This window comes from Hyperolius riggenbachi, chromosome 10 (assembly GCF_040937935.1).
Source record: "Hyperolius riggenbachi isolate aHypRig1 chromosome 10, aHypRig1.pri, whole genome shotgun sequence".
Classification (NCBI taxonomy): Eukaryota; Metazoa; Chordata; class Amphibia; order Anura; family Hyperoliidae; genus Hyperolius; species Hyperolius riggenbachi.
In genome coordinates, this window is record NC_090655.1 from 217,479,236 (window position 1) to 217,491,930 (window position 12,695).

General features: G+C 46.1%; 1 protein-coding gene across 5 annotated transcripts in view; it reads right to left on the minus strand.

Annotated features, from left to right (window-relative positions):
- Window positions 1-996: 996 nt before the first annotated feature.
- Window positions 997-12,695, minus strand: part of GHRL (ghrelin and obestatin prepropeptide) — a 40,091-nt gene continuing 28,392 nt past the window's right edge. For all 5 annotated transcript variants that reach the window (XM_068256042.1, XM_068256038.1, XM_068256040.1 and 2 more), the window contains 3 exons: window positions 9,177-9,272; window positions 6,675-6,786; window positions 997-1,342 (listed from right to left, as the gene is read on the minus strand). In XM_068256042.1, coding sequence (XP_068112143.1) covers window positions 1,305-1,342; window positions 6,675-6,786; window positions 9,177-9,272 — 246 coding nt within the window. In that variant the 3' untranslated portion in view covers window positions 997-1,304. The remainder of the gene's footprint in view (window positions 1,343-6,674; window positions 6,787-9,176; window positions 9,273-12,695) is intronic.

The window sequence follows — 12,695 nt, forward strand, 5'->3', positions numbered from 1 at the left end:
TGCAAAATGGAGCCACAATAGCGCAGCAAAAATGCAATCACGCTCCATAGGCGATTGTGATTTACATTTTGCCATGGGGGGTGGACGCCAACTGGATCCCAATTATTTCTCAGGTGGTCGTTGTGTTCCCGGACTTTTTACTTGAGGGTGTAAGAGTGGTACCCATTATGACCACCTATCTCCCTCATCCCTCTCCAAACCGCCAAGTACTCTGCCAAACATTAATATAATAAAATATCTTAAGGAGAGAACAACTAATTAGGGCACTTTTGTATTAGGCACTTTTCAGTCCAAAAATGTTATCATGCCCGTTTTGCCAAAAGCAACAGCACGGCAATAAACATGTAAATTGCATTGCCGGGTTTTTGCTAGTGCAATTGGTGTTTTCCAGAATGGCAATTGTCAGCCTGGAGATTTTTTTTTTTTGTGTTGGCGCATCTATGCTCTGTACCTTTTTGGTGAGGATTGGTATGGCTGTGGGGAGGAGGAGGCCATAAGTAGAAATTGGCTGTATATTTAAATCATGTTAAATATACCCCTGAGTTCTACTCCTTGGGTTGCAACAATTTGTATTCATCAGTTAAGTTCTTATTCTCAAGGGTCAGTTCACACTTGGGATGCTTTTGGTGAGAAGCGTTTCTGCTCTATGCTGATGGCCGGTATTCAGCAAAGCACTGTGGTAAATCCTTGTAGTGCCTGTGATGTGCGTATATCGCAAAAGAGCACTACATGCAACATTTTGGTGGCCGTTAGAACGCCATTCTCATTCTCTGGAACAGGAATTGAAAATTGCAATAGCTGCAAAATAAAGCCACATGTGCAGCAAAAATGCAATCACACTCCACAGGCTATAGTGATTTGCATTTTGCGATCCCAGGGTTGAACCAGGGCTAAAGGGGAACCAACTGGATCCCAATTTCTTCCCAGGTGGTTAGCGTGTTCCCGGACTTTTCAGTTGAGTTCAGGTCCGCTTTAATATACCACAACACACAGATCTGCAGCTTGCAAACATCTAGTTTATTGAATAATTTCATATTATAAGAGATTATAGAGATAGGAGCAGTGATGGTCACATCTAGGAGAACTCATGGAGAAGCATGTGATCAGTTTGGTCAGGTGATATGCAAATCTCTTATTTGTTACTCACAATCATTTGCTAAAGCAGGAAGTGATCACAGGAAATCAGAGCTTTACAAATCTATCAGCTGATCAAACCACATGCTTTTCCATGAGTTCTCCTAGACATGACTAACACTGGAAAGGATAGTCGTGGAGGCACACCCCAAATGGACAGACGCAGAGCTTCACTGGTCATCTGACTGTCCTCTCTCTTCTTGTGTATCTAGAAAGGGGAAGAAGAAATGGCCACATCATCATAAAGGATATAAGTGAGCGGGTATAACATAAGATACAGACACCTACCTACCTCTTGGCTTATTGCAGCATTGAACAATAAAACAGTGGCTCATGATCCTTTCAGTTGATTACTTCACATATGTCCCCTGTTGCCTCTCCTGCAATTGGCTACAATTGGAATGAAGTCGTAGAATATCTGTCATTTTACCGATATTCTACTAGAGACAGTAGCCTGTGGCCTTTTCCAGGTGCCTTTTTCTTTACATGTACAGGGGACAGAGATGGCACAGCATTTCCACTTGTGGAGAGATTTGGTTAAGAATGAAGCTACAGTCCCCATCTCGTTTGTTAACTGGGGAATACCTGTATGCAGTGCACAATGCTCCTCTCCCCATAGTATACAGTGCACAATGCTCCTCTCACTATCCCCATAGAGCATGACTACCTCTTTAGTTCCCCATAGAGCAGCAATGCATGATTTCCTCTTCCCCTCCCCATAGAGCAGTGATGCATGCTTTTCCTCTTCCCTATCCCCATAGAGTAGCGATACATGCTTTTCCTCTTCCCTATCCCCATAGAGTAGCAATGCATGCTTTTCCTCTTCCCTATCCCCATAGAGTAGCAATGCATGCTTTTCCTCTTCCCTATCCCCATAGAGTAGCAATGCATGCTTTTCCTCTTCCCTATCCCCATAGAGTAGCAATGCATGCTTTTCCTCTTCCCTATCCCCATAGAGTAGCAATGCATGCTTTTCCTCTTCCCTATCCCCATAGAGTAGCGATGCATGCTTTTCCTCTTCCCTATCCCCATAGAGTAGCGATACATGCTTTTCCTCTTCCCTATCCCCATAGAGTAGCAATGCATGCTTTTCCTCTTCCCTATCCCCATAGAGTAGCGATACATGCTTTTCCTCTTCCCTTTCCCCATAGAGTAGCAATGCATGCTTTTCCTCTTCCCTATCCCCATAGAGTAGCGATACATGCTTTTCCTCTTCCCTATCCCCATAGAGTAGCGATACATGCTTTTCCTCTTCCCTATCCCCATAGAGTAGCGATGCATGCTTTTCCTCTTCCCTATCCCCATAGAGTAGCGATACATGCTTTTCCTCTTCCCTATCCCCATAGAGTAGCGATACATGCTTTTCCTCTTCCCTATCCCCATAGAGTAGCAATACATGCTTTTCCTCTTCCCTATCCCCATAGAGTAGCAATGCATGCTTTTCCTCTTCCCTATCCCCATAGAGTAGCGATGCATGCTTTTCCTCTTCCCTATCCCCATAGAGTAGCAATGCATGCTTTTCCTCTTCCCTATCCCCATAGAGTAGCAATGCATGCTTTTCCTCTTCCCTATCCCCATAGAGTAGCAATGCATGCTTTTCCTCTTCCCTATCCCCATAGAGTAGCGATGCATGCTTTTCCTCTTCCCTATCCCCATAGAGTAGCGATACATGCTTTTCCTCTTCCCCTTTCCATAGAGCACAGGTGCACAATTTTCCTCTTCCCCTCCCCATAGAGCAGCCGTGCATGCTTTTCCTCTTCCTGCTCATCATAGCCCAGCACCCACTCTGTACTGGGATCACTGCACAGACAAGAGAGGACTACCTGATAGACTGGAATTCTCCAGTTTAGGGCCCTTACACATCAAATGCATCAAGTAGCGTTAAATCGCATTGAAACTGATGCACTAACGCAATGCAACTTTTTCTGTTTGCAGCTCATACCTACTGCGTTGCAACAAACTGGTGCTTTACAACCTAATGCAGAGTTTCCATGCGTTATGCATCCATGTGCGCCATGATTCACTAATGTTAACAAATGGCAACACAAGCTTGCCTAAAAATAATATGACCTTTAATCATGGTACGTATGCGCCTTTTATGAAGCTTGCACATTTTTAAGGGTCAGGTGAGCCTATATAGAGGGGAAATTGAAGCCCAAAATTGTTCAGTTGAGCGTTGTACCGCACGCGACTTTTTGGGACTTTGTTGTGGTGCAACTTTTTTTATTCTTACTGCTGCAATGCAACGTATTTGGTGTGTAAGGGCCTTTAGAGCAAACCCCCCACATGACTGTGCTGAGGCCACTGCATTGGTTCAGAGGCTAACATCACTGGGGGTGTTTCCACTCTTCCACTGGCCAGAAGTGCGGGCACAGATGGGTGGCACTCAGCATTTCAGTACTGCCACAGACACCGGGGCAAGGTAAGGCTGCTAGGAAAGCAGACTGGCTGAAAAATATTCTTACAGGTTTTAAGGTAGCCATACATCTAGCGATTCTGAATCAATCGACAAAGCGATTGAGTTTATTGAGGGATCGACTTCAGTATTGTTGATCGACTAGTACCCCACACACTGCAAAAGATATCCTATGCCATTCACCTTCACATTTGATTTGACTGATGTTGTGTCTCCATGCTCTGAATGCACAAATCAATTCCGAGACGATGGAATGACCTGTGAAGAGAAGCCGATTCCTTTGCGGTAGTCCAATATCTTGCATCCTGCTCCATCAACTAAGCACGTCCATTCCACATCAAATCAGCCACTTTTTATCAATTGGCAATACTGGAACACACTCAATCTTCTCTCAGTTCTATACAATGATCGCATCGAATAGTCGATCGTACAGCCAAATCGCTAGATGTATGGCCACCTTTAGTCTGAAGTTGAGTTTTGCAAGAGATATCCGAAAGTAGATAAAATCAGGACTAAATACACCGATGTTATTTTTGTTCCTGGAATGTCAGAGATAACATGTTGATCACTGTGTGCAATGGGGTCTCAGACACACTGGGGATGTTTCACTAAAGCATGCTAACTCACAGCACAGCCACGCTAGCGGTTTGCCTGCATTATAACGTGTGTAACGGTTTTCGCGCACACACGCAAATGTTTGTATTTTGTGTGCAAAAATTTGCATTTGCACGTGGAAACCGTTATGCACGTTATAATGTGCGCAAAATGCTAGCGCGGCCGAACTATGAGTTAGCATGGTTTAGTGAATCATCCCCAGTGTGTGTTAGCATGAAAGCCGGTGTCCTGCAGGATCTGGAGCCTTTACAAAATTCCCTTTATAACCTATAAAGACAATGCTTCTAATGCTAGGCACACATGATACAATTTTCTGGCAGATTTACCTGCCAGATCGACTATTTCCAACAGGCCCAATCTGATTTACAATCGATTTTCTGTTCACGTCAATGGAAAATCGATCGGAAATCAGATCGGACCTGTTGGAAATAGTCGATCTGGCTGGTAAATCTGCCAAAAAATCATATCGTGTGCACCTAGCATTAGGAATACCTGTCATGGCTGAAATGTGGGGACTATCAGTGTGCACAAGATAAATGCAGGGCATTTCAATATAATGCTTTCGAAAATTGCTGAGGGTCGGAACACACTAGGCAGAAACGCTAGGGTTAATGCGCATAATGTAAGTCAATGGGACACATGAAAAAATGCATACGTTCGCTTTCAGCAATGTGCGCTTTAGAAAACGCTGTACATGCTTCATATTTTTCTAAAACGCATTTAAAACGCACCTAATGTATGTCAATGGTGATGCAGAGGTATAGCGGTTTGTATGCATTTTTAATGCGTTTAAAAAAAAAAAAAAAAAAACAAGTTTGATGTATTTCCGCTTCCTGTTGACGTCCTAGTGATTTGCATAAAAAACACATATACAAAAAAATATACAAAACGCATTTGAGAATTGCATGTGCGAAACGCAAACGCGTTAAAATGCAAGAAAAACGCTTGTGCGAAATGAAAACGCATATAAAAAGAACAAACGCATATGCAACAAAACAAAGCCTTTCAGGCAACGCCACCTGTGTGCCCAGCCTCAACTGGAACAAGTCTGCTGATGAGGCATCCTGACGGTTCCCATTATGTGTACTTGCTCCAGGGGAATTGGGATCCTTTCACACTATGCAAGATGCAGTGCAGAAAAGTTGCACAGTGCATTTGGCATGTGATGCGATCATACAGTACAATGAAAGTATGCTTCACTGCAGATGTGCACATGACTCTGACGGGCCCCACCATAATGTGAACTAATGTAGAAATATGTCTGATGCGATGGAATGGATTCAGTGTGAAAGGACTCTCAAAGGGACACTTAATTCATCCCCCCAAAAATGAGTTTTACTCACCTGGGGCTTCCAATAGCCCCCTGCAGCTGTCTGCTGCCCACGCCGTCTCCCTTCGATCCTCCTGTCCCCGCCGGCAGCCACTTCCGGTTTCGGTGACAGCAGCTGACAGGCTGAGAACGCGAGTGATTCTTCGTGTTCCCGGCCACAATAGCTCCCTGTATGCTGCTATAGCATATATCATATACAATATAGCAGCATACAGGGCGCTATTGCAGCCGGGAACACGAAGAATCACTCGCATTCCCAGCCTGTCGGCTCCTGTCGCCAAAACCGGAAGTGGCTGCCGGCGGGGACAGGAGGATCGGAGGGAGACGGCGTGAGCACCAGACAGCTGCAGGGGGCTATTGGAAGCCCCAGGTGAGTATAACTCATTTTTTGGGGTTGACTTAAGTGACCCTTTAAGTCTAAGGAGAATTATTATTACAACTAGCAAGTCCAAGAGTGGTTAGTGCAGCATTGGTAAATTGCAGAAGTATTTATTCCTCAATGCATGTGTCAACATTACTTCTGGAATTTACCAATGGTGTGCTAACCAATTTTTGCTCATTGTATTGCGTTATGCACCCAACTTCAAACGGCAAGGTGTGCCACGTCCAAACCATCTAACTCACTGGTATTACAACTAAGTCTGTCAGTCAGAGCTGGGGGTCTCCGAATATTTTTTTTACCATGGAGCCACCCTGACCCCCTCCCTCAGATGTAGCATTAGGTGGCCCCTTTGTTCCCCCCTCCCCCCGATAGTATAATGCCCCAGAGCCAATTGACAGCACCCTAGTCTCCCCCTAGTCTCTCCTCAGGCCCAGTTTGCTGCAGGGTACTTGGTCCGGTCCAGTCACCTGTCCGGCCAGCGCAATGCCTCCTGTGTCCTTCCATGCCACTGGCATGTAACTACTCACTTGACATGCCGCCGGGTCACAGGCGCCAGTGTTCGGGGATGTAGACAGGACACAGGAGGTAGCGCTAATCTGCGAGTGCTCTGTAGCGAATCAGGGCATGGGGACCAATATTAGCATGGGGAAGCTGTTATCCGGCTCTGGGCCAACTGCCCAGTTTTGTCCCTAGGGAAGCACTAGCACTGCAGTCAGTATTTTATAGGGAATGTTACTATAACAGGGAGATCAGGCAAATATACTCAGTCTACCAGGTACTCCATGCAGTATAGTCACCTTGTGATTGGCCTGGAGAAAGGAGAGTGTACAGGAAGTCCTGTATAGCAGCCTTCTGCTTCTGGAACTGCTCCAGTGTCATCTTCACACTGATGTCCATGGGAATCGTCACCTGCAATTCAGAAAGGCACCTCTCAGTGGCTTGTGCTGCTGCAATTCCCTACGAGTGGCAGAGGCTACAGCAGCTGTGATCATTATAGGTGACAGTGTGACAAGCATTCTCTGCATGCCCAGCTGAGCATCTTGTGTGCAATACTTCTCTATGGCTTTAGGCCTGTAACCCACTAGGAATCGCTGCAGTGCTTTAAAATCTGTTTAAAAGCTGTTTTTTTGTTTTTTTTTAAAGAAAACTTAATTACACTTACCAGGTGTCTGACTTCTGTCTGTTTCCCCGCCCCCTAAAGGTTATAGGTGCTTCTCTAGGACCAATCAGAGAAGCACCTGTGACCTCGTCCTTTAGGGGGCGGGGCTACAGATGGAAGCGGGAAACTCAGACACCATTGGTTCAATTATAATACTGTTTTACAAAAAAGCAATTTTGCAGTGCTTATATACTTAGTATTGAGTGCAAACGCGCTCAAAATGCTACATGCCCTGCGATTGCAATTACCCCAAATCACAATCACATTAGTGGGATTCCCTCCACTTTCAATGGCAGAGCATTTTTGGGAATCGCCAACGATTGTCTGCGATTCCAAAATGCTGCCGAAAACGCGCAAGTGGGTCCCAGCCTTTAGAGAGATTTGGTGGCAATCGGCTGGTAAAGCCTGTGCATCCCATTCTGTCTCCTCTCTCTCCAGACCCCCCAAATTTCATCCCTTGTAATCACCTTCCCCCTGTGCTGCTGAGAATAACTTCAGCTCAGTAGCTCAATTTTTCTATCTATTTCCTCTCTGCAGAGCTTGAAACAGAGTGTGTCATGAAACAGACAGGCAATTTGCATTGTTTAAAGGGAACACTTTTGTTTCTTAGTTTCTGATAGCCATAGAAGCTGCCATGTCCCCCCTCCCCTTCTAGATGCCCATTATTCATCCAGGAGAAGGTGTGAAGATAGCATCTGTGACTTTTGTAATCCCTTTGAAGCACAGTGTTCAATTCTGCCCCCCCCCCCCCCCATGCTGATCAAAACCTTTTGTTCGCTCTGTGCAGTACAATAATTACAGCAGTCCTTATGTGCCTGAAATGTCTGCGGTTGGGCCGGCCTCAGAAGTAGGATAATAAGGGTCTCTGCTAAACTTTAAAAGGTAAGAAGAAGAGGTCAAATTGTTTTTTTTTCGAATTAATGAGTCAAATGTTTAATGTACTATTGAGATGCCCTTGGTGCTAAAAATGGTGCTGTAATGTAAGTGGACGGCGATGCAGGAAGTGACGCCAGTGGAGCGCATGCTGGAACGCGGATAAGGTGAGTCCTCCCCGCCCGTGCCTCTTACTATTGGGCATCGGCAGCTTCCTATTACAGCTGGAGGGGAGCGCAGATCGGGGGACCCAGGCGAGGGAGGGGGGGTTCCGACCCCCCTCCCCACCGCTAGGCCCAATACCCCCATCCGGCCCGCTACCCCTCCGGCTCAGCGGCCGCCCCCCCCCCCGCACCCACGGATGGGCGGGTCCTCCCTAAGAAGTTTGCCGCCTGAGGCAAACGTTTCACCCCGCCTCATGAGCGGGCCGGCCCTGGGTTCACTTTATAAGGATGTAAATATGGCAGCCTCCATATCCCTCTTAGTTAAAGTGTACCAGAGCTGACATCAATTAAAAGTTTTATACATACCTGGGGCTTCCTCCAGCCCCATCGGAGGAAGCCCCGGGTATGTATAAAATGTTTAATTTATGCCAGCTCTGGTTTCCTTTAGGGCTGGAACCCACTACAGCAATTTTGTGAGTGTTTCGGGAGCGATTCAAAATGCTAGAGATTTCCCTAAATGCTCAGCTAATATTAATGGATGGGTCAAATTCCACTGGAGCAATTGCGATTAGCCAAATCGCTATCGCAGGACATGCAGCATTTTGGTGGCGTTTGTGTTTTTGCAATGTAAAGTATGTAAACGCTGGCGTAATCGCTCATGAATCTCTACACATCTAGTGATTTGAGAGCGATTTTAAATGTAATGCAAACTGTAATTAAAATTATGATACATTGAAAGGACCAATCAGAATTAAAATCGCTAATCGCAAATCACTACGCAATCGCTGGCAAAAAACGTACACTTTTTAAAATCGCTACCTAAATTGCCTGAAAACGCTCAAGAAATTGCTTACAAAATTCTCATTAATATAGCGATTTGCGATTTGTAGTGAGTTCCAGGCCTTATGGGTGTCCAATCATTACATAAGATAGAGGAACATGCATCTAATAAGGAGGGTCAGTGAGAAGCTAATAACTCCAAGTTGATGCTACTGTCATGTAGATTGGGGCTGCTGATGCTGGTTGATTGACTGGCCTTATTCCAAGCAGGAAAAATCCACATAAAGCTAAATGGAGATACAACAGAAGTAAGATATACCAACCCCAACATTGCTCTGCTCTTCAGACAGGTCCTCTTCACCATCCAGATCCCTGCGGTTATTAGCCTTGTACATGAGCCTCTTCTGGGTCTTCTTTCCCTGGGTAAGGAAGAATGAACATGAAACAGTAAGGGCCTGTTTACCATATGAGCGTTTTCGATTTTCTTTTTAAGTGCTGGGGATTTTAAAAATCGCTCTAATAGGCCTAGTGCACACCAGAGCGTTTCGGCTGCAGTTTGCGATCCGCTTGTGGGAGCGGATCCGCTCGGGTAATGTATTTCAATGGGCTGGTGCACACCAGAGCGGGAGGCGTTTTGCAGAAACGCATACTCCCGGGCTGCTGCAGATTTTGGATTGCGGATGCGTTTCTGCCTCAATGTTAAGTATAGGAAAACCGCAAACCGCTCTGAAAAACGGCACTTCAGAGCGGTTTGGTAGGCGTTTTTTGTTACAGTAGCTGCACTTCAAAAACAAAAACAAAAGACCGAGAGCCCAAATGGTGCGGTATTTCAAAACAGTCAAAAATGAGTTAATTGAAAAAAGTTATACTCACAAACACGGGTTGCCCCTAGGCAACCACTCCATATGCCAGTGGGGAGAATTAGAACCTGACCCCACTCAGGTATAAGATGTCGCTCTCTGTAGATAGAAAGTAGGAAGATTCCTTGCCACCATAGGTGGATTATGTGATAAGGACGAGGTCCAGAAGCGCCAAAAAGAGTAAAAACAATGCTAAGATTAAAAATTGGGGGGAGACGTACTCACCACCCATCCAACAGACCAAGAACCAATATAAAACACAATGTTCAGTCGAAAAATCGGCAATTTATTGGTGCTCCTAGGTGCTACGCGTTTCACGGGATTATCCCGCTTCCTCAGGCAATCAAACAGGAGCACAAGCAATTGGGGGTCTGGAAACAGCTCAGCGCCTCAGTCAAAAAAATAAAAATCGCTCTAATAGGCCTAGTGCACACCAGAGCGTTTCGGCTGCAGTTTGCGATCCGCTTGTGGGAGCGGATCCGCTTGGGTAATGTATTTCAATGGGCTGGTGCACACCAGAGCGGGAGGCGTTTTGCAGAAACGCATACTCCCGGGCTGCTGCAGATTTTGGATTGCGTATGCGTTTCTGCCTCAATGTTAAGTATAGGAAAACAGCAAACCGCTCTGAAAAACGGCACTTCAGAGCGGTTTGCTAGGCGTTTTTTGTTACAGTAGCTGTTCAGTAACAGCTTTACTGTAACAATACATGAAATCTACTACACCAAAACCGCTACACAAAACCGCAAAACGCTAGCTGAAACGCTACAGAAAAAGCGTTTCAAAATCTGCTAGCATTTTGCGGATCTGCTAGCGGTTTTTGGTGTGCACTAGGCCAAAGTGCTTGTGCAATGATTTCCTATGAGAGTGTTCAAATGTGAGAGTTTCAGTTTTATTAAAATCGCAAATGCGCTAAATGTACCATTTTCTGAGCATTTTTGCAGAATGGAAGGTATAGGGAAATCGCAAAGTGTTTAAAAAAAAGTGCTCTGAATTGCTATTTCCCGAGCACTTTTATGAATAAATCATAATTATCAGAGTTCACATGCCTTATCCGAGTTAACACACCTTATCAGAGTTAACATGCCTTATCAGAGTAGCATAGCAAGCGCTACAAACTTATGCCTGCTAATTGGCAATGCCGTGAGCTCCACTCGGCCTGCACTGAGTCCCTGCGGGTCCAATCACTTTAAAGGACATTATCTTCACACTTTGATTGGCCCAATAGGCTGTCTGTCACTTGACAGGAAACTTGACAAGCAGCCTATTGGGCCAATAAAAGTGTGGGGATAATGTCCTTTAAAGTGATTGGACCCACAGGGGCTCAGGGCAGGATGAGTGGAGCTCTCGGCATTGCCAATTAGCAGGCATAACTTCATAGCGCTACTCTGATAAGGCGTGTTAACTCTGATATGACATTTAACTGTGATAAGGCGTACTAACGCTGATAAGGCTTGCTATTTGTTATAGTGAATAAACCCCATTATATTTATTCATTTCTGGGTCAAAGAGTTTACTTGCTGACTGACGTCAGGAAATTAAAATCTTGATTGCTCAGCAAAGCGCTTAGAAAAGCACTTTTCTAAGTGCAAAGCGCAGGGAAAAGCGATTTGAAAAGGGCTCTATAAATCGGTCATCGCTTGCAATAGCGCTGGTGATTTATAATGTGAAGGCCTAATTGTCCCTAAACTGCCTCACTAAACAATCACAAATGATCCATTCAGCTGACAGAACTGTAAAGTGTATATTCAGTTTAAAGGGAACCAGAGAGGAACGAGGGGTGAAAAAGGGCAAAGATTTTATACATACCTGGGGCTTCTTCCAGCCCCATAAGCCTGAATCGCTCCCACGCCGCCGTCCTCAGCTTCCTGGATCCGCCGGTACCGGGCCCGTCACTTCCGGCGGACGCGGCCAATTGTCCGCATCACAGGGGCTCCCTCCATACATGTACGCATGCGGCTGCGCAGTATTCAGCCACATGCGTATCTGTATGGGGAGAGCACCCGGTGATGCGGAGAATTGGCCGCGTCCGCCGGCCTACTTGCCGACTCGCGGCAATGACGGGACCCGGTGGCGGCAGATCCAGGCAGCGGAGGACGGCGGCGTGGGAGCGATCCGTGCGTATGGGGCTGGAGGAAGCCCCAGGTATGTATAGTCCATCCTCTCTGGTTCCCTTTAAGTAAACCTCAAGCTAAACTAAAAACAAACAAAAAAAAGTTTCACTAAATTGGGGCTTCTACCAGCCCACTGCAGCCGCTCTGTGCCTGCGCCGTCACTCAACGATCCTCCCGTCCCCCGCAGAGGCTACGTTTTGTTTTTCACCGACTGGCCAGTCGATGGCCACTGCACCTTGATCGCGCTCCTGGAAGCAGGTTTCTGAGGAAACTTAGCCGCTATTGGGGACTGGAGGATTGTTCAGTGATGGCGCAGGCACAGGGTGGCTGCAGGGGCTGGTAGAAGCCCCAGGTAAGTGAAACTCTTTTTTTTAGTTTTCTTTGGGTTTTCTTTAAAGTGCACACATATGAGGACTGTTGCCTGGCAGCATCGGGACTCCATCCTTCAGGTGCCAGTGAACAGCAGAGGCATCAGTAGCCTGGCTCTGTTGCTATGTGGGGAGGTCTTGCAGAGCAGCACATGAGGGGCATCACAGAGCAGGCAGGTTAAGATCTGGTGGGGGCTAGCCTCCTCCAGGCCCCTAGACTCTCTCCAGGCCCTAGGCAACTGCCTAGGTTTGCCTTGTGGATGATCCGGGTCTGACCGTAGTCATTAGCATTTTCCAGCAGGAGTAAGAACAGAAGAGACAGTCAATAACATGCTCATAATTCTGTCTGAAATGCAAGTTTTAGGCAGCTTGGAAGTGGCTCAACCCACATTGACAGGAAATGCATCCGATTGGTCCAGTTCCAAGCTCTGTACATTTGCATGCAAGTAGACATTTAAGAGCCCTTTTACAATTACGGCATTTGGTACTCCCGCCTACCTGCA